Raw genomic sequence first — 23,478 nt, forward strand, 5'->3', positions numbered from 1 at the left:
GGAGGCCCTGCTCATACCACATGAGATCTGTAGAGTCTTATGTTTATGGTCTAATGAGTAGGAGCTTTTTTCACAGCACCACAAAGACATACACTCGATTATGCTAGTGGTTTTAATGTTGTGGCTGATCTGAGCATCATCTTTGTCAAAGCCCATGACAAAACCTTTTTTTTAACACTTCAATCTTATCCCAATCATAAAAAGAAGGGAGTTTTGTGGCTGAATGTTTTTATTGTGGCATAAAATAGTGTGACCCAGCTCCTTCTGGACTCTATTTGTAAAGAAAGTTAGTTTCCTCAGATTTTCAAAATAGCCCCCATCTGACGTTCCTCCATATCCTAAATCACATTCCAAACCCTGTGAAGCTCTCACCTCCAATCAGAGCCCACCTAAAACAAACTGAGCTCACTCAAAATGGTTCTCTCTTTCCATAGCTCTGACCAAAATTGCCGCAGTTTTGTGTTTACTGTCCAGCAGCTGAGACACACCACTCGGACAGAAAATTACATTCACACACACACATACAGCCAAATGAGGAGTGTGTTTATGTGTAAACTGAAGTTGGTCACAGAGAGTCTATTCATTCCCTGCAGCGTACAGTATGTACACACACACACACACATGCTGTGGGCACACACAAGCACACGCACACATGCACTGACAGAGCCTTCTAAAAGACCAGTTGTATGATGTAAAGTGGGTGTGAGGTCAAACCCAGCTAAGTGTTGTGTGTTTTCCTTCTCTGGAGCTGGCTCACAGGAAAGGGGCAGTGATTTTGGGGAGCCATGCCTTACAGACAGACTGTTGTGTTCTCCAGACAGAAGGGGAGGAAAAAGAGGGAGGAGAAGGACAAAAAAGGAGAAGAGGTGCAGGCACATTACCCTGGATGAATCACAGCAGTTAAAGCATGCTCTGAGTAAGACATTAGTTTTTGACTCAATGCTCTGTGAGAAATCTGCCTGTCTGTCTGTGAATCCATTCTTTGGATCCTGTGTTTGCACCTTCAGCAGAAGCAGTGGATGCTGGTTGGAACAACATGATTGACTACGGTGAGTAGGACTTTAACTGTCTATGCTGAAGGCTTTTTAACAGAGATGACTGTCAGTACAATCCCGCAATTATCTGAACCATCTGGTTGTGAGACAGGAATCCAGTTCATGATCATGTGTGGCTGTAGAGAGAATAGGACAGGAAAGAATGAGAAAAAGGTTTGTAAGAGTGTTCTGTGTAACTATGAAAATTAGTTGCAGAGCGAGGAAGTTTAAAGATGCCCTTGCTGGCCTGTGAAGTTTGTAATTACCTAATGAAGTGTGTGTGGGGATTCATGAGCCTACATACACACAGAGGTCTTTTATGTAAACAAGTTACATAACACTGTGTATGTCCATTCCGGGGCAACCTTTACTTTTCACTAATAACTCAGAGCAGCAGTGGAAAGGCAGTTTTCTCTCTACTGTCCCCACAGCGATACATTAACTTAGATACAACCACATGGCCATACACAGCATGCAGTTGTCATTCCAGTCGGGTACGAAGGCCAATCCAGCTGAGCCTCCCCCAAGAGTGTGAGATCATTTGTTGAGCAAGAATCCAAGCTTCAGGCCCAAAACTCAGATGTAGCTGATGTGATTGTGCTCATTATGAAAGCTGTGGATTATTCATTTGAAGCATGACTGAGAGTTTTTCCATTTAGGTGGCTCTTCTCTGCAGGTCCTGCGCTGTCCTACAGACTGGAAAAATCCCCAGTGAAAACTCCAAACAACACACATGTTGTTCAGCTACACAACCACCCCACCCTCTGCTTTCACTCAATCAGGTTCTGTTAGGCAGGAGTCCCTGCTCTGCTAATGCTACATGCAAAAATGACGCCCACCCACCCCCATACACACACTCAGATGTTGTTTTGCTATTTTTGTGAGGGCCCTAGCTGACATAATGCCTTTCCCAGTTCTTTGCCCTGGATTGTAACCATCACAACTAAGTGCCTAATCCTAAGTCAAATTGGTCTTCACAAACATGGAAAAACAAGGCCTCATACACACAAGCAAACTCACACATATGAATGTGACAGACGCTGTTTATTCAACCCATCCTAAACCCACTTTTAAACAGAACCCACACTATTTGTTCTCTTACTCCACTCATTTTTCCTCAAAGCTTTCACTTCAAACAAAGCTGCTGTCCTGTGACAGAGAGTTGTGTCACAGAGGGACGTTGGACCCATTCTGGATTTTTGCTGTCATAACAGGAGACAGTCAACATCTTCGAGGCTGTGAAAGGCATTCTTTTTTGTGAATCTAACCTTCAAGTATGCATACTAACCAACACACAGCCCACATGGAAGGGCTATAAAGAGCTGTGAAATTGAAACTCATGTTGTAAACTGTAGCTGTCTCAGTTAGATGGAACACTTAGGTCCTTCACGAGTCCGGAGTTAAGGCTGAGCAAGAACTCTCGCAAAACAGTAAAACCTCACATAAACTAAAACTGTATCTTAAGGGTGTAAGTTTGCATACTGTGGGGACATTTTTCTGCTAATATTATGGCAAAACAGAACTGCCCCTGCTATTATTAGACATGCTGCAACTGACTGGCATATAAAAACAGGACTATCTTACAGCTTGCAACATGTGCAGATGTCATACTTACCACTAGGCACAGAGATGGCTGACAACAGTAAGTTATCAGGACTGTCAATTTATACCTCCAGCATAGCAGAAAATGATTCGCAGAATCTAATATTTAACCATGAAAAGGAAACAGAACTGTGATAGGAGTTGTCTAGTTCTAGCTGTTTTCCTGATCTTTGTTGTTATTTAGGCTAACTATTTCTGTTCCAGGCAAAATCAGAAAAGTTTTCTTTGAATTCAACAAAGAGCATAAGTCATGATTCTTTACTGGCCTTTCAAAAAAAACAAAAACAGCAAAACAAAATATCTTCCTTTCATCTTCTAAGATAGGTCGTCATTTATTTTGGAGAACTTGCTATGAATGCAGTCGCTCAGAAATGTACCTTTGGACAGTACCAAAGTGAATGCCTTCCAGCAGTGTTCAACTTCATCTGATTTACTCTGAACATGGCTTGTTCTACTAGGAGAGTATTTTTTCTTTTCCAAAATGAAAGACTACAACAGGGCAAAGGCAAATTAAAGGCAGTACAGTGCTGCAGGTCTGACTGAGGTTTACCACGATGCTGATTTCATTTATATTTACCTGCAGTAAAAATTGAAAAAGACACTTCAATAGTTTGTGTAGAGTTACTTGATAACATTGATGTACTGCCTACTGCTGTAATTGTTCCTACTGCACTAACATACATCCGGCTGCAGAGTGTACTGCAAAGGCCTATAGACAGAAGCGAGTGAGCCAAATTGAGTCTGCTGGGCTTATAGGCCTCCCACAGAGAGATCCATGTCTTCCTGTCTATCTGGCCAACACAAAAGCAGACTAATGCTCGGTAATTGCTAACACCCATCTAGGGTCAGAAACACTGATTCACCAGAGAAGAAAGCCTTTCTTATGCATCTATTCAGTGGAACCTGCAGGTTGTTACTAATATTTATTTTTTCCCAACTAAATATCTGTATAAATTTCATTTTGCATTCTCAAAAATATAATCCATTATTTCTCTGTTTTCTTTTTTTTTAAATTTTGTGCCCTTTTATAATCTAAAACCTGTTATATATTATGATGATAATTTTACAAGTGATTAATCTTAGCAATCTTTGGTGTTTTAGTGAGCCTTCTGCTTTCTGCTCTGTGGTCTGCACATGATAGAAAGAATCCGCAGTTTGAAAAGCTCTGTTATATTCCACTGTATGTTATAATATTCACAGCACAGAGAGCCACTTGTGAGCATATGGGCCTCACTATCCCTGCAGACTAGCAACAGCCAGCACCACTGAGTACCCAGGTCTAAAGCTACAGCATACACAAGCTTATTAACCAAATTCAAACCAGGCTTAGCTTAGCACACAGACTGGAAGCAGAGAAAAAAAAACTTGCAAACCTTTAAAGGTTGATTTGTTATAAAGGTCTCCAAATCACCTATCAAAACTGCAGCAACCACAGAAGTTGATATAATTAGCATTTAGTTTGTGTAAAGAGATCCCAATCAAAATATGGAAATGCTGATGCAGTTGAAACATCAACATGGCATACAGCTGGAAATTAGAAGCCAATCAGGCTTTGACTGTGAGGGGCCTGGGGTAGAAGGTAACAAAACAAGATTAGACCAAAAGCCTTAAGGGTTTCAGTTAAAGAGCTACTGAGCATTGTTTACTAAGTGTTCAAGGCAAACATGAGAGACCATCTACATTAGCATGTATAATGCATTCAAAGGTCATCCAGTAGTGCTCTCTGGAGTGTGAAATGTATACAGACCATCATTCACTCCAGTCCACTAATGGGACCAATTGGCTATGGCTGTTGTGTACATGAAAACATGAATGAAGCTAGGAGGTGTACGACCTAATGAATTGTTTTTGTGTTTCATGTTCTATGCCCTTCCGAAATTTCAGACTTTAGTGTGCGTTTACATTATCTAAGTGCTTTTCTCAACAGTCATCTGATTAAGTAGGTGTCATAAGGACTGAAGATGTTTTTGTTTTTTTCAAAGGAAGCAAAGAAAAGCGCTTTTATCTTCCCTAGCCTCCACATTTGCCTCGGCAGTTTCTCAGAACACTCACACATAGAGGCAGTCAGACTGTCCTAACTGAATTTTCTAATTGCCCTCCAGAGCGTCCCTGTCCATTAGGCTTCGGGCCGGCTGGGAGGAGTGTGTTGACTACTGAGCTCCCAGCGCACACTCATACGCACACACTGATGGTCATGCCTCAGAGATACTCCCACCAGAGGAGGAAAGCCAGCACAGCGGCTGCTCGGAGGATGGAGCGAAGACGCAGGGACCAGTGGACGAGCAGCAACAACAACCCAAGCAGCAGCCACAACCATCGCTCCAAGAAGCTGGTCATGCTCTCCAGGTACCGGTGCTGCTCAGACACTTACAAGTAGGGCTGTACCAGAAATTAAACACAGACAAAGTTAAGTCACTTTGTTATTGGCAGAAATAGCATGGAACCTTCTTTATGGGGTAATGTAAATATTTAAGATGTATTTCATGAGCTACAATATGTCATTGTTTAAATTTTGTCATTTGAAGAGAAGAGATAAGTTAGAGCTCTTTTTTTCCATATACACAGAATACAAAGACTATGTGACTTTTCTGCCTGCATTTCTCCAGTCTTGTTTTATTGCTGTTCATATCATTTAATGACTGAACGTGACCTTTTGACTTTCAACGGCTGTCCAGGTCCCTGATCCTGTGTCACTCTAAGACCAATGAAGACTGTCCCGAGGACAGACATGCTGAGGAAGCGTCAGATGGGTGCAGGGCATGGGGTCCAAGCTGGAGGGCAAAAACGATTAGTGTGGATCATACAGGATATAGAGATATACAAAACGGACAATGGAGGATGACCCAGCAATCATCTGTGGAGAGGAGAGGAGACAGCGAGGCAGACAGTCTGCTTCAAAACACAACTGTCAGGGAGAATAAAAGGAGCATAAAGAAGTCCTTCAGCATTAAGGTAAGACTGCTGGAGTTTATCTTAGAGGTTGTTTTGTATACAAATTATTCTAAGCATATACATAGATTGACTTTAAGCTTACTCACCTTTATTCTACAGTCAACATATTTTTTGTTGCCAGAGTTGACTGTTATTGTTTAGCGATGTTAGCAGTTTGACTCCAGAGATGTTGGTCAGTCCACTACTTTGGTGCAAAAGGAAATCACCAGAAAACAACTGAATACTTCAATTGTTTTTACTGCCATTCATGAGGTCGAATACTTCTTTGGTGATTCTCTGAACAGATTTTTGAGCAGATGATATTTTTGTGTTGCTAGAAGTTTTTCAGACTCACATTAAAGAGACACTCTTGTGATAATATTACTCCAATACAAATATAACCCAATATTATTGAGTAATATTTGTATTTTTTGTATTCTACAATTATAAACCAATGTACATAAACTGCTAAATCTAGTGTGTGTAGTGTATGTTTACAGTTATGTTTACATGGAATTTGAAATGTTTGCCTCGCTCAAATATTATATTTTAAAAATGATATTGTTTTTGCAGAACTGGAAGTGGACAAGCAAGATTTATTTCTTTTTCCTTTCGTTATAGGCACAAAGACATTTGTATTAGGTGCTGCTTCACTGTTTACCTTCCTCTACAGCAGAAGTAGACTAGCTAATATTAGGCAGCTGAAACATACTCTTCTGTAATGATGTACTTTGGAAGTCTGTCACATCAAAGTGGAGGCATCTAAATGTGATTCCAGTTTGTAAATATTCTTCCATGTCATCATTCAAGTTTTCATGATGCCTGGGAAATACCGACTGTTCTGAAAGCTCCATCATGTCCCACTTGCAGCTTCATACTATGCAAATGTAACATGTGTGCCTCACATTAGCCAAGGTCCAATGTTCAACACGATTAAACCTACATTTATTGGATATGTTATGCAGTAGTTACCATCTATGGATTGAGTGACTTTTGTTCAGCAAAAATGATAAAGTTTTCCTTTGACTGTTAAATAAAAAACGATGCTGATATTTTTAGGAGAGAACAATCTCATAATGATTCACAGTTCTTAGTCACTGCACTGACAAGTTTTTTTCATGTATTAATTAGACAATAAGACATTTAATAAGACATTGAATTTATGAATGTGTTCCAAGATATCATTCTAGATTTAGCAATGAATTTAATTTGATTTGGATTTCTTTGAAATAACAAATCTAAACTGTTTAAGGAATATATCATAGCCACAAAGCTTCCAGTGTGTTATGAAAGCATTTGGGCATAGACAGACATTCATATGCAGATGAATTCCTGTAATAATTTCACATTAAAAACGTGTTCAAGAGATGTCTCAGCACACATGCTGAAATTGTTCTCTCAATGCAGATTCATTATTTACCCACCAAAAAACTCATGCATTCAGCATTTTTCAAATATGTAGACGTTAGTGTTTCTTTTTGATATATCCCAAAGCTAACGAGGTATCCACATGCTAACCGTGTGCTATGTACACTCTGGGGAATGTTTTTAGTCAAAATGAAATGATAATCACATGCCCTGTGTTGGTGTGTTGGTAGATTAAGAGCTGTGGCTGGCCTGAATGTCAAACATTCAGACAAAGACAGGGCTTGTTATGCTGTGCTGTGTCAGCCCTGGTCAAGTAGGGTTACACTGCCAGTTAGTCATCGCTCACTTTATATAAATGAGTAATAATACTGTAGAGCAGTTTAAAACTATCAGTTTATGTAGTTGTGCCCACAGGTTAAGCATATTACTCTGGTAAGTTTAAGACTGAAGCACTTGACACATCCTAACTGGACTGAGTGTTGTCTACATTTGCTTATTCAGTCACATAGAAAGTGAATTTATGAAATTATAAAGATAATTTTATTCATACTAAACATTACGTTGGATTGTTTGTCTGCATCTTTTCCTCTAGGAAGCTGTGGGTTATTTATGTGGTTGGGATTATTCTAAATAAAAATAGCAAAACAAAGAAAATGCATGAATGAAGTCTGAAGAAACTCATACTTTACATGTAGCATGTAATTTGTGTTAATCAGCACAAATCACTTGTGGTTGATCAGAATGTAATTTATTGAAACTGTATCCACTGATAGTGTTGGATAAAATGTCAGAGGATTACTTGAGGGAAACATGAATGTCTGGAATAAAGTTTGTGATAATCAATCAAATAGTTGTTGAGAAAGTTTAATCAGGACCAAGGCCATAAACTAACATGTCCATTTAGCCATGCAGCCATGCAAAATCAGATTTTCAAGAAAAAATACTCTTTCTGTAAGACTGTATCACCTCATTGTCAAACTTACACTCTTACAATTGGTGGTTAATCCACTCTGAGCCACAGCTGCCCACTACAATATTTTATTGACTCAAGCCCAGGCTGACTCTGATAACTGTGATTGAAATTTAACTCAACAGTAATTTAACGGAGCAGTGTTTGCCCTCTGGGACTAATGCGTGTTAGGGTGAACATCGATCATTTTAAATCATCTACCAGACCAATACAATATCATAGTCAAATCCCTTTGGCTTAAGTTGACATTAAGTCTTTACGGTTAAATAATACAGCTCTTTGTTCAAACTGAACAATCACCTTACTGGCTACAAGACACATCGATCAGTCACAACATTCTGACCACTGACAGGTGATGTAAATAATATTGATCATCTTATTGTAATGCAATGTTCTGCTGGGAAACCTTGAGTCGTGACATTCGTGTGGATGTTTGACTTGCACCACCCTCCAAAACATTGCCATAGCATCAGCAGTCCTTGAGGACAACGCACCCTGACACACCACAAAAACTGTTCAGGAGTGGCCCATGGAACATGACAGAGCTAAGCTGTTTACCCAGGTTCCACATTCCCTAGATTTAAATCTTACTGAGTATCTGTGGGATGTGCCAGGATAAGCCTGATCTAGGTAGGTCCCACCCTGCAAACCACAGGACCCACAGAATTCACTGCCACCATCTCGGTGCCACAGGACATCCCCAGAGGTCCTGTGGCACCACTTATACATTAGTATAAGTCAGTCAATTGTTTTACTTTAATTTGTTTATTCATTAATTCATTAAATAATTCATTAAATTAATTATTGAATGAATAAACAAATTAATTCATTTATTTATTACCTTGTAGGCTATATTTAAAGATTTGTATCATCACATCGGTATAAATATGAATACATGAGTGAATTAAAGTAAAGGTAACATTATTTTTGAAATATTGTATTATTTTTATAGTGTTTTATTATTGCCTACCATGTAGTGTAGCTGGGCACAAGTGGTAAAGTCCAACCGTGCAAGACACAGAGGTTGAAAATTAGAAGAAACTAGAATGAGTAATAATTTAATTTTTACCAAAGAATGTAATTCAAGGAATGGTAAGGAATTACAAAAAAATAAAAATAAAATAAACATGCACATATACATAAATAGAATGAATTAAGTCATGTGGTCATAAAAAGCTGAATTTAATCATATAATATTCAGACTCACCCATTATTCATACTTTTCAGTTGCTGGATTTCTTGATTTCACATGGGGCCTTTATGATGACCAGATTGTGAAAAATGGTTTCTCTATATTTAAAGTATTTAACTTCATTCTTTGGTTCCCACACTCTTGGTATTTTATTATTGGTATCATATCACAGCCTGGTCAAAAAAAGCCAGTGAAAGATGTATGACTTGACTTTATGACTTTCAAGCTCATAAGGTTTGCTTTGTGCCTCCTAGTATAGAGGTCCCTTTATGCTTGCTTACCATGTGCATATATTTTAATGTATATGTGTGTATAGGAGAGCAGTATCTGGAGGATGTGTGTAGCCACAGGGCCTGCTGAGGAGGTGTGTGGACCACAAATGGCTGACAGCAGCATTCAGACGGAGGGCAAAGTCACTAATGTGGAGCCAGGGAGGAATCGAGGGAACCTGCACAGGTGATAAAACATACCACCACAACTCTAAGTGCCTTATCTAATGCAGTGTCTTTGAAAGAGTGGCCCAAACTTGGAGGATAGACTCAAGACGTTATTAGTTGGAGATACACAGAATTAGCAGGTGGAGCTGGGCCTGCTGTGTGATGACCTCACTCATGAAAGGCAATATGACAGCCGATCTCATCCTCCTTATTCACAGTAAAAACTTTATTTTTACATTTACTCCTCCTCTTTCATTATCTGCATGCATGTTTTCAAAATCCCATTCACCAAGGGAAACAGCAACAACAGCTTCCAAGCAGCAGCCTACCACACTGAAAGTTTTATCGGGATTGTGCAAAAAGACAAACATGCTTGTTTTGTCCCCAGGGGATTATCTATTTTAGTGACAGTGCTCACTTCAGTGCATGCAAATGTTTCACCAAAACAATTACCTCAGGGCTATTTTCCAAAGGCATCTCAACTGCATCTTCGCCCCACCCAGGCTGATTATGATTGATCTCAGGAAATACAAACAAGACAGAATGTTTTTTTTTCTTTACAGCAGAATGACAATGAAGCACTGTAGGAATATCTGTCAGTGTAGACACAGATGTCTGAGATTCATTTGCACATATTCTGAATTTCTTGGATTGATTGGTAGTGAGCTTTATGTGTAGTTTGCAGATGGTACTCCACAGGTGTTGTTAGTAATGAAGTCTAACTTTCTAGTCACTTCTTGCTATTTGGCACAGACACGGCTGAAGTTGGTTGTGCAGTTTGAATGTATAACTTTGTTTCCCCAGCTTTGCTCTTGAACCATTTATCTTGAATAGGACAGGTACTGATGTAAGACAGTACATTCAACATCAAAGCCTCCACTTACTCTTTTTAGTGGTGGTCCGAGGTGCAGATAGCGTTTGCCTGATATATTAGTTAGCTGATAGTTATCAGCGCAGTAGAAAGAGTCCTTGAGTCAGAACAAATAAGGTTACAAAATCCATCAAGACAGAGACCAAAACATATCACAATGCTCAATAAATATTCTTCAACATTAAACAACAAGTTTAAGTCAACTGTGACACATCTATAATTTCTCAATGCTTTCTGTCAAACTTACAAAATCGAATGGAAATTCAAAAAGTGAATAAAAAACAAAACAAAGCAAAACAGGATGTACAAATAGTTGTGTTTTTCTAATCAAAAACTGTCCATTAGCTGATATCAATGGCTTTCAATGGGAAATATTCATGTTTGTTCAGAAGGAGGTGTTCTCTCTGTGCATTCATCATGCTGCATGATGTAGCCAGCTGTTGTAGCATTTCCTTCAACACATTTAAATATATCATTATACAGCCCAAATGGGGATGTTCAGTTGTGCATAAATGTCAAAAACTTTAATATGTAAGCCCCGTGACAAACACTGACCATGACTTTGTGTCAAGAGCACCACTGAAATAAAGACAAGTCTGAAACAGTAGGAAGAACACGTGTTGAGATTGACAACTAAAGTCTTCATGTTTTACTGCCTGCAACCTGTTTCTAATATGGTGAAGTTCAGGGTGTCCAGTGGAGCTTTATTGTAAACAAACAAACTGGGGGTCATATTTATTTTCTGGGTTAGCCACAAGCACACATTATATGTATTTGTTTATTAGGTCTAAACAATTTGTGGATTATAAGTTCTTCTCCATATCATAGTAGTCTGACTTGGTGGATGTAGGTAGGGGCATCAGCCTGCCATTTCCACTGTTGTGTATCAACAGGCCTTAATAATAACAGCAGGACAATCAGCTATGAATATACTGACAACTTACAAAAAAAAATAAAAAAATCCTTAAGTACAAAATCAGCTTCACTATGTAAAACAACAACTGTCATTCCAGGCAACAACCTACCACACTGAAAATTTGAAGTTTCAACAAAAATAAAAATTTGTATTCATTTTTGGGTTTTAGTGAATTAGTCTTTTTTAATGGCAGTGCTCACATCCGTGCATACTAATGTTCCACTAGAACAATTCACCTGTCACAATTGTGAGTGAACATTGTTGCATCATTCTGTGCTTAGCCACACCCAAGACAATGTGATTGGTTTAACCAAATACAAACACAGTAGAGATTTGATTACCCGTGTAGCAGAATAACAATGAGGTGCAGTCAGACCATTCTATGCAACACATGTAACGCTAAAGAATGGTCTGGCTATGCGAGACTAAATGTTTCGTAGAATGTAGTTCTTTTAAAACTGTATATTATATTTTGCCTGCTTTATGCCTGTGTTTGTAAGATTGCAGTCCTCTTCTTTACTGCATTTGTTGATGTCTTGTTGATCCCATTTCTTTGTGCATTACTGAAACTGTCAGTCAGTGAAACGAAATGAATATGGCTGCTTGTGTAAGCATGTGTCTGAGTGAACATATACAATGCAAACAAAACAGACCTTCTCATTAAATTAATAGTGGTCCAAAACTCTATGAGCGCCTTTAATCTTCTAAGTCAGTGAAAAGACTTCAGTGGATTTTTCTTCCCTTCCCATTAATGTCAGCGTAATAAACAATATTTGAATAATATTTTTGGCATGAAGACTGACTTTTATATGAGTGAATCATCCAGTGTGATTTTGTGCTTGAAGATTGTTAGACATGCTGGGTTTTTCAGCTGTTTGTGTTCATCTTCTCCTCAGACGCAGCAGCTTCCTGAGCCCAGACAAGCTAGCACCCTTTAATGGACAGTTTCTAAACAGCAGTGCTTTCATGGACGGGGAGGGAATGAGGAGTGTCCACATTAAAGCCTATAATGAGGTAACAGGAGCTGACACAGCTGATATGTTCAACGGTTAATAGTGTTTATTTCTCTTTCCTTTAATTTTTAGGAACACAGTGCTACTGCCTTCAGTCCAATAAATCAAAAGTAGCAGTTTTTCTTGTTTTTTCTGTGTTGTGTTGTGTTGTGTTGGAAATGGATATATTTATTGATTTATAGTTTCTACAATGAAAATTCATCTGCTAATACTGCACTTTGTTCACATACAACTTTTGATCTGCTGATGCATGTGCTACACATTGCTTAATGCATCTTTACAAAGTCCTCGCCTTCACCTAATTTTGCAGAGATTAGTAGAGGTGAAAGCATAAATTAGTTTTAGTGTTTATCAAGTCTTTTTCTATGTGTAATGTACTCAATGATATTTCAGTTTATATTCTGTAAATGCCAATCAATACATTTCTAAATACATTCCTTTGTTTGCAGATAAATGCCCTACATTGCTAGAGAGGTTATGCAGAGACTGCCAATCAGCTGAAAACTGCTCTAACTATTACAGAGTGGGCACAGCATTGTTTTCAAGATTACATTCCCAGTCTGCCCACACACACTCACAAACAAGGCTGTATGGAGTCCACAAAGGGCCACCACGGATAAAGGAATTTAAAGAATTTAAATTTGGTCAATAAAAAAATGTGTATTGTGTAAAGAGAGAAAAAAACAAACAAAAAACCCCAAAGATATTTTTTATATAATTTGAAGGCTGCATGGCACTCATGGAAATTCTTTTTCCAGGAGACAAGGAGTTTGATATATTCTACCATCACTGATGAACCAGGAACAGTTCGCTAAACTCTCCAATGTGTCATGGAAAGTCAAGGAAATGTTAAGAAATTTTATCTCAGATCATCTGTGAGATGTTGTCATATTAAATAATATAAAAATGATGAAATCATTGCTTTAATAATACATGGAGTGTAGTACTGTTACATAAGGAACTGCATCAACAAGAATGAACAGCATTAGTTTAATATGCAACTGTAGATCAGAGGTGTCCTGAGCCCAGCATGGTGTATTTCAGTATTCCCAAGCAGCCACAGATGCCTGAGTTATTTCCCCCAGTTTGTAGTATTTTAGTTTCTGTGGAAGCGTTCCTTTTGGACTGTGTGACACTTCACCATCCTGCCAAGTCTATCTGAGTCACTTTCAGAAGTGGAAACCTGAACAACAAAGTGAAGGAGAAATGGAAAAAAGAGCAGTAGGAAAGAATGTCTAACATGTGACGACTTTGCTCAGCTGATTTTTTTTTAACACTGTGACTTTGTTTTTTTCCCCCCATAATCATTCTCTTCAGAAATGAAGTGCCCCCTTTCACGTGGTTCTGAACAGCAGTAAATAATAAGATAGAAGACATATAGACAAGAGTGTTAGTTACACAGCAACATCAAAGGTTTCAGAATTTCTTTAAAATAGCTCAAGATTAATTTTAGTCTGATATACATTCTGTATATTCATGATAATATGTTGCTATAATATACAGTATTGTGCATAACACTGAATTATACTTGTAATGTGTTATCACTCCATACTTTCTACCTGCTTTTACACTATTTTAACACCTCTATTCTGATGTAATTAGTGGGTGAGATGCAATTTTTAAAAAATATCTAATTAATTAGAGGCTTTGTAATTAATTAATCGTGATTAATTACATTTTTGTCAAATAGCAATATTTGACACAATAAGCAAACTTTTTCAGTTCAAATAAATTTTGGTTGACGACTGAATTGATGAATAGACATGTCCTTAAAAAACAAAAATGTTTATGTTTCATTTATGTTTATCTGTGTATTTTTCATCTGTCTACTACATCCACAGATTACTACCAACCCAAAGTGCATTTAACATTTTAAGACTTTTTATAAATTCAAGTACTTTCACCGTCTTGAAAAGCGGTCTGTTGTGGGTGGACTAAACCATTTGCATGGACCAGGACTGTCGTGTACGTGCGCACAGGATTCGTTAATTTCTTGCGTCCCATTCATTGTCTTTGTGAAACGCACCACATTGCATGTTGGTTGTGTTGCAGCATGTTTCGAGCTGCATTCTGGTGCTTTGCCCTGGAGCTTTTTTGCATAAAGTAGACTTGACCTCTATTTTCTGCAAATGCGACACAAGAAGCGAAAGTCAGATGTACAACAAAACTTTTATTCACCATCTAAACTAGTCGTTACTGAACTAAAACGAGGACAGATTCCGCAGCTTATTTCTTGCCTCCAGTGCTTTCAGAAATACATTTTTACTGAAGTGTTTTTCTAATAAAGAGAAAGTTTGCGACTGAGCCACCATGTTGTTCCGACCTTTCTACAGGACTGAAGGTCTGAAGGTCTGTCATGTGACCACCGAGTGGCCTGCTAGTAACCCACCCACCAAGCGGGTGATATTCAGATGCGACACATTTCCAAGCAAGAAAAACGGATCATATGGACATGTAGCTTGTACCTGCTCGCACCAACATGTTTTGCATTGAGGTGATACCATAGGCTTGAAGACTCGTATTGGTCCACAGCTGAAATGTTTCTCCTTGCTGATGTGTTGTCCACTTTAGGAAATTTCCACATGTGAAGATACTCTCCATTCCCATACTCCAGATCAGCACCCAGCTCTCATCTCTCCACCTGACCTTCAGTCATTTCCTGGATGCACAGATGAAAAACGTGTGGCCAACAACAATCACCTCAAGGTACACCAATGTTTGGATAAAAATGTGTTCAACCCCACAACTAATTTTAGAGTTGTCATTCTTTAATTTGATCGTCTGTTGACACAATGATTTTTGATTTTTAAAAAATTATAGAAAGTTAGGGTAAGCTTAATCTTACCAGGCTAACTAATAACGGGTTAGCCACCAAACATTTATATATACATAAATACTGATCAGGCATAACATTCTGACCACTGACAGGGGAAGTGAATAACTCTGATTTTCATCATCATGGCACCTGTCCTCAAAGTTAATGTGTTAGAAGCAGGAAAAATGGGTAAGTCTAAGGATCTGAGCGAGTTGACATGGACAAAATTGTGATGGCTAGACGACTGGGTCAGAACATCTCCAAAACTGCAGCTCTTGTGGGGTGTTCCTGGTCTGCAGTGGTCAGTATCTATCTAAAAGTGGTCCAAGGAAGGAAAAGTGGTGAACCAGAGACAGGGTCATGGGTGACCAAGGCTCACTGATGTGATGAGTGAAGGCTGGCCCTTCAACAGACGAGCCACTGTTGCTCAGATTGCTGAAGAATGTACTGCTGGTTCTGATAGAAAGGTGTCAGAATACACAATACATTACAGTTTGTTGCATATGGGGCTGCATAGCTGTAGATCAGTCAGGGTGCCCATGCTGACCTCTGTGCACCACTGAAAGCACCAACAATGGGCATGTGACCATCAGAACTGGACCACGGAGCAACGGAAGGTGGCCTGGTCTGATGAGTCACATTTTCTCTTACATAATGCATGGATGGCCAGATGTGTGTGTGTCACTTACCTTGGAACACATAGCACAGCACCAGGATGCATTATGGGAACGAGTCAAGCTGGGCAGTGTAATGCTTTGCAATGTTCTGCTGAGAAACCTTGGGACCTGCCGTCCATGTGGATGCTACTTTGACACGTACCACCTACCTAAGCATTGTTGCATATCATGTACACCCTTTCATGGAAACAGTATTCTCTGATGATGGTGGACTCTTTAGCAGGATGATGCACCGTGCCACAAAGCAAAAATATTTCAGGAATTGTTTGAGGACAACAACGAGTTTGAGGTGTTGACTTGGCCTCCAAATTCCCCAGATTTCAATCCAATCGAGCATCTGTGGACATATAAGTCAGATCCCTGGAGGCCCCACCCCGCAACTTTCAGGACTTAAAGGATCTGCTGCAAAGATCTTGATGCCAGATACCACAGCACACCTTCAGGGGTCTAGTGGAGTCCATACCTTGACGGGTCAGGGATGCTTTTGCAGCTAAAGGGGGACCAACACAATATTAGGCAGGTGGTCATAATATATATGAATATATATATATATATATATATATATATATATACACACTGACAGTCATTAAAAACTTTGAGACCATATTTTTCAACATAAGTTTTATTTTGAAACCCTAGACTGGATTTTCTTCATATGAATCATTTGTTTAGCATATTGGCATACAGAAACAAAAATCTAAAGTTTCAAGAATGATTTCAAAATAAAGAATTTCACAAAAGAAAACAGCACCTGCCAAACACAAAGTCACAACAGTCAATACCGAGTATGGCCTCCATTTGCTTCGATGCAGGCAGCAATCCGTTGGCGCATGCTTTGGACCAGGCTTCTGATTGTGGGTTGGGAACAGCCCATACGCCTGGTTACATCACTGTAGCTCAAACCGGCCTCCACCATACCCAGTGCCCGGAGACGTTGTTCATGTGATAGACGCGGCATGATGCTGTTCACTGGACTAACAATGGTGGCCTTTTTTGGGCCTTTATATAGGCCTTCAAAACCCATTCTCAAATTGTGCAGATACTCACTGAGTATTGCTTGGTGTGTATTTGGTTCACTTTTGCAAAGTGACCAACCCATGTGCAATGAATTATGATAAAATGACAACTCATCATTATCTCAACTACCAGGGCACTAGATCATCAGTAAATCCACAATGAATAATTACAACCCCCCTACAAGTAGAATTCTGCGTACATTTCTACCTCAAAGTTTCTATTGACTGTATCTATCTATATATATATATATATATATATATATATATATACATACACACAGTATATATGATGGAAACATATCTTTGTGTTTGTGTGTGTACAGCTACCCATCCCAGAGGTGAACGAGGAGAGATGCTGGGGGGCTAAGAAAACAGAACAAAGCTCACCAGAACAGATGGCCAGCAACAGGACACGCTCCAATTCAACCAGTGTGTATCATACAATTGTGATTCAAAATTATAAGTACCAATCATCCATTAGCCATGCTGCATTTCACTTTGTATCTAAGTGGGTCTGATTTAGATAAACAGTTCTAATTCCTTGGTTACTCAGTTTTATCAGATGGCCAGCTACAATGTTGTTTTAAAGGGTTTGTGAAACATACAGATGTCTTTATTTCAATCACAAATATTGAAATAATCTTAAATGTACACTACCGTTCAAAAGTTTGGGGTCTCCCAGACAGTGTCATGTTTTCCATGAAAAGTCACACTTTTATTCATGTGCTAACATAATTGCACAAGGGTTTTCTAATCCTACATCAGCCTTTCAACACCATTAGCTAACACAATGTAGCATTAGAACACAGGAGTGATGGTTGCTGGAAATGTTCCTCTGTACCCCTATGGAGATATTCTATTAAAAATCAGCTGTTTCCAACTAGAATACTCATTTATTACATTAACAATGTCTAGACTTGAATTCTGTTTATTTAATGTGAAATTCCAGTTGGATAAAATGCTATTATATTTGGTACAGTGATCAGGATTAATTGTAGGAACTTTGCTTGTAACATTTTCAGTTTGTCCAGCACTCTGAATGCCGTCCCTTTTGTTCTCCCATTGCATACATGGGTTTTCTCTGGGTTGTCCAGATTCCTCCCACAGTCCAAAAACAGGCTGAGGTTAATTGGTGATTCTAAATTGTCCGAAGGTGTGAATGTGAGTGTGATTGTGATTATTTGCTTTTATGTGTACCCCTGTGATAGACTGGTGACCTGTCCAGGGTGTTTTCTTCACCGTAAGTCAGCTGGGATAGACTCCAGCCTCCTGTGACCCTAATGACGACTAAATGCTGTATAGATGTAGATAGTGGTGTATAATGGATGGATGGATTCTTAGAAATAGAAAGAAAACTAATTAAATGAAAACCAAACTAATTTAAAAATATAGAGCGATAGAACTAGATTGACACATTTCTAATTCTAGTAGTCTTTGCATGAACTAAATATTTTCAGTAAGTGGTAAATATTTGATAGCTACACAATGCTTACTACATAGTGCACCAGTTTCAGCTTTGTTAAACTTGACTTCATAAGTTCAACTGTTCCCCCGAATGATGTAAATGCTGGTTCTGGTTCTTCTGATGTTAATTTTTTGATGATATTGCATTCATGACTAGGTGTTCATCCGTACTGGATTGGGGATCTGGACAGCATCATAATGAAAACCCCTGAGCTGTATACCAATCATCCTCATGGGAATAGTGGTTTCTATGGAAACAGGAAGTCTCTGTCCCAGCAGCTGGAGTTCTCTCACACCACTACACAGGTATTGTATTTAATTTGGCACTATACAATAAATATTTTAAAGATTGCATCTGTTGACCATACCTGTACAATAATGTGGAAAATTGTGAGGACAACACATTGTCAAAAAACAGGATCAGTCAAATTTTGGACACACCTCCTCATTCAGTGGTTGTTATGTATTTTAAATTTGTTCTACATTGTAGATTAATACTGAAGATATCAAAACTGTAAAAGACCACATATGGGATTATGTCGTAAACAACAAAGTGTTTAACAAATCAGAATGTGTTTTATATTTTAGATTCTTCAAAGGAGCCCCCTTTTGCTTTGATGACAGCTTTGCACACTCCTGGCATTCTCTTGATGAGTGTTGTTTTTTGTTTCCCCTTTGGACTGCCTAGTAAACGAAACCAGGCATAATTACAGTACCAACGAAACAGTGCAGTGCTGATTAAACAGAACAGGACAGACTGCAGCCCAAAGGTTCTTCATGTCACAGAGAACGCATTCGTTTGGGTAAAACACGAAGAAAACTGCGCATCTTTTACAATTCAGTGAGAAAGATCATGACATCAGGGATCATTAACTTTTGCTAAAGCAAAAAATTGCTTATCAACACACATTATATATTCTAGTAAACAAAAATATGTAACAAAGTCTGGATGAATCCAAGAAGGCTTGCATTGGCATTTTAAACTAACAGATGTTTAAAAAGACACCCAGCAATAATACTTAATATTCCTGCCTCGTCTGGTCATGGCAGCAACAAAAGGTTAACTTACTAGTATTATGGGTAAATCAGAATGAAACTGTGACATAATACCTGCCTTGTGAATATGTTCCTCTGCTCGTCTCCAGGCTGTTCAGCGTCCCTCCCGCTCCCTCAGCTCTGCCCAGCTGGTACACTCCTGCAGTAACGTGCAAGCCTTCATAATCTGCAATATTGTGCTAATGAAGGGTCACGGCAAGGTAGGAACCATACACCACCACCATCACCAACTTTACATCTCTCTAGCTTCAAAACCAGGTTTTCTAACCTTGCTGCTTTTTAGTCACTGCTGAAATCACCATCTCAGCAGACCATAACAAGTGTTGGAGAGAAACCATCACTATTTACCAAATGTAAACCTTTTCCTTGCTACCGATACTTGCTATAGATTTAATACCATTATTTCACGCAGCTTCGACTGTTTGCTGCAGAGACGCTTTACAAACAACACAATCTCATCCTGCATCCCAAGGCCGCTGTGAACATCAATTTCTCTGTCTTGCTTAATCAAAAAGTACCTTTGGAACTTGACTTGTATTGCACTGTAGTGTTACCTTTATCAAAATAGCATAATTTTATTTGCCTCTGCTGCTCTTCCCAGGGTCTGGGCTTCAGCATAGTGGGAGGGAGGGACAGCTTGTATGGACCAATGGGGATCTATGTCAAGACGATTTTCCCAGCAGGAGCTGCAGCTGCTGATGGAAGACTGCAAGAAGGTGAGGAAAAGCATACATACCATACAAGAAGCTCACAACTACTCAGTTGTATTTTTACATGGATAGAGTGATGGGTCAGCACCAACAACCCATACAACAGTTTGACACAATGCAGTATTTCCCATTTTTCACAAAATGTAGTTCAGGTGATCATGCCACTGAACCCACGTCTGTTGAATGTTGACAAACCGACACTATGTAATTAAAACTGAATTGAACCAAAATGATTTATGTGCAACCTGTCACAAGAAGTGTGTTATAGATCATGTATAATCCTCTGTGAAAAATATATGCTTAACAAAATTCAATTCACCTGAATTCAGTTTATTCATAAATAATGACAAATCATAACATATGTAATCTAAGGACATTTTACAGAGTAAAGCTTAATGTATCATAGAGAGAAAACTAATGATTCCTTAGTAAGCGGCACTCGTGGAGAGGACAAACGCTGTCTTAACGGAAAGAAGTCTCCAACAAAATAAGGCGCAGGGTGATGACCATCTGCCTGGACCAGCTGTTTTGAGAGGAGAGTGGAGAGAGAAAAGATGAGCAGTTAGAAATGAAAAACAGTGAGAGGCTGGTGGGACCATGAACTGTAGGTCCCACCAGAGATACCTGTAGAAAGGAACAGGGAGAGAGAAGACAAAACACAAGCTACAGGAGAGAAAAGACCCAGAGTTAATGACATGGTATATACATGTAAAATGACAGAGAGTAGAGAAGAAGAGCTCAGAGAGGACTCCTAGCATCACTGACGTACAGCAGCATTATTAAGCGATGGTTCAGGGCCACCTGAGCCAAACAAAAAAACTAAGCCGAGTCTTAAAAGTAAAGCTGGTGTTTGCAGTTTTTTCTTACTTTTTGTTGCATAAATGTCAGCTTGCAGGTACAGCGCCCTCCATTATTATTGGCACCTCTGGTTAAGATGTGTTCTTTAGCTTCTGATAAAATCATTTTTTTTCTCAATAATATAGGACTACAACAAAAAAAAGAGGGAAATCCAACTTTTAATTCAAGTGCATTTATTCAGTGGGGGAAAAAAATCACATTAAGAAATAATTCTTTTACATCAAATCATGGGGGCCACAATTATTAGCACCCCTGATATTATTACTTTGTACAACCCCCTTTTGCCAACAAAACAGCACCTAATCTTCTATAATACATTTTTCAACAATTTCCACTGTGAGAGTATGCTTCTGCAATAAAAATTGAATTTATATTAAGGCTTTCAACTCATCTTAACCAGGGGTGCCATTAAATAGGCAGGGCGCTTTATCTATTACTGTTTCCACCAACTTCAGGAGGGTCAGAATGGTTAAGACTCTTCATGCACTCTCAGGATCTGGGGAACTGAGGACCTTGTGGACTACATTTATTTTTGATGGCACTACCCCCACAACAATGTGAAAATCCTTAATGTTGTGTGACTAATATGGCTGACATTACCATTAGCTTTGAATGTATACCCACAGGTGAGAGTTCTGTAAAAACTGTAATATCAGGGGACATTCAGAAATGGAGAGAGCTTTAAGACTGATTTGAAACCAATAAACAAGGACTGTGTGTGTGTTGTGTTTTTTCATGGCAAGAAAATTACAAGTGATACAAAGTCTTGATCTCACGTGCTCATCCACATGTGTCAACTACTGTGTGATCCACTGTTTTGTTCCACTTTATCAGTCACAAAGGTGGACAGTTTTTTTTTTCCTGAGAGGACCTGGACATTAGCAGCCCAGCTGTATTTAAAGCCACGCTGACTGTAACAGCCTGTCTAGAACAGGGCTGAAACTGGGGTTTTGGAGTCATTGTCATCTTTTTCCACTGTGTTTTGAGCTGAAAAACTGAAAGACAGATTCTGGAGATGTGAGAATTTTAGAATATTTCAAGCATCAGTTCATGTGTCACTGAGTGTATGTGCAGTCATTTCTCAGTAAAAGAAAATAAGTACTACTTTAGTTTACAGCAGCTGATTTGAAGTCGTTAAGTTGGTTCTTCTGTTTCTCTCTTTGTTTATAGGTGATGAGATCCTGGAGCTGAATGGAGAGTCACTGCATGGTTTGACTCATGATGAAGCTCTGCACAAATTCAAAGTAAGGCAACTCCATTTCGATACCAACAACCAGCAACTTTACATGTTCTCCCTGTGCATGTGTGGGTTTTCTCCGGGTTCTCCAGCTTCCTTCGACAGTCCAAAAACATGCAGAGGTTAACTGGTGATTCTAACTGGCTGTAGGTGTAAATCTGAGTGTGATTGTTTGTCTCTATATGTAGCCCTGTTATAGACTGGTGAACTGTCCAGGGTGTCCCGTCTTCACCGTTGGGACAGGCTTTAGCCCCCCTGTGACTCTTACAAGGGTTAAGCAGTGTATAGATGATGGATGGATGGATGGATGGATGGATGTAAATCATCAAAGAGTGTATTGAGAGGTTAGCATGTGGAAGCTGTGGTTACAGTGGAATCAGGTTCTACTAGTGCTAATCCTCTGAATCGACTGTATAACGTCTTTTTTGCATGAATGTATTCACACTGTTATGAAGAAACACAGACTCTCTGAGGGTCTCGTGCTCATTGGATAATCGATAATTGCAGTACCCATTTGACTATAAGATTCGCCAGCTGTGAGTTAGCTGGTTAACTGTAATTAAAAAGGGTCAAAATGGCCTGATTTAAAATGTACTTAGGGTTAACTATTAAAATCACAATCTTTATTGTGCAGACAAAAACATTCATAAAGTGGAAAATGCATTTTTTGTTATTAAAATGGAAGTGGTTGGGGTGGTTGTAATAATAGTTCATTTAAGCAATGTGAGTTGTAGGCCAGAAGAAGATAAGAGTTGAAATATCAGCTGACATGAAATGTGTTTCTGTGCATGTTAGCGTTAAAACATATATAACATGTTGAAGTTTCAGTTGAAGTATAAGAATTAGTGTATTTAATTAATCTAATCAGCTAAGAAGTGGTTGTACCAACTGATCTCCAACAATGCATGTCTCTGGACTGAGGGAGGAAGCCAGGGAAACCTCCTGTAGGCGCAGGGAGAACATGCACTCCCCAGACAGAAAGACCTCAGCTGGGGTTCAAACCCAGAGCTTTCTTGCTGTGAGGTGCTAACTTTGCAAGTAGTGTATGTCTAAGCCATTCAATAGCAAAATGAAATAGTTGTTTTTGTTAGAACTATCTATTACTGCACTGCTACATAGCTTGTGAATGCCTGATGGTTTTATTGTAAGATTTACTGAATTTATTGCATGTCTTTTTCTGAATGTGAATGTTTAATTGCCACATAGTTCAAATCTAGTTTAAAAGTTTTAATATTTCAGAATAGCTTACATGGTCTGTGCTCTTAAATGTACTTGGTTAAGTCACTGCAAATTGATCTACTAATTTGTAGA

At 38.9% G+C, this 23,478-nt stretch overlaps 1 protein-coding gene across 1 annotated transcript in view; it reads left to right on the forward strand.

The window, feature by feature from the left end:
- Positions 1–615: 615 nt before the first annotated feature.
- il16 (interleukin 16) overlaps positions 616–23,478 on the forward strand; it is a 39,892-nt gene continuing 17,029 nt past the window's right edge. The window contains 11 exon segments of the mRNA XM_051944870.1: positions 616–1,049; positions 4,739–4,982; positions 5,312–5,588; positions 9,414–9,553; positions 12,218–12,335; positions 14,906–15,040; positions 17,166–17,271; positions 18,464–18,612; positions 19,452–19,562; positions 19,964–20,078; positions 22,101–22,174. Coding sequence (XP_051800830.1) covers positions 1,037–1,049; positions 4,739–4,982; positions 5,312–5,588; positions 9,414–9,553; positions 12,218–12,335; positions 14,906–15,040; positions 17,166–17,271; positions 18,464–18,612; positions 19,452–19,562; positions 19,964–20,078; positions 22,101–22,174 — 1,482 coding nt within the window. The 5' untranslated portion in view covers positions 616–1,036.

The sequence above is a fragment of the Acanthochromis polyacanthus genome, chromosome 2, assembly GCF_021347895.1.
Source record: "Acanthochromis polyacanthus isolate Apoly-LR-REF ecotype Palm Island chromosome 2, KAUST_Apoly_ChrSc, whole genome shotgun sequence".
Lineage (NCBI taxonomy): Eukaryota > Metazoa > Chordata > Actinopteri > Pomacentridae > Acanthochromis > Acanthochromis polyacanthus.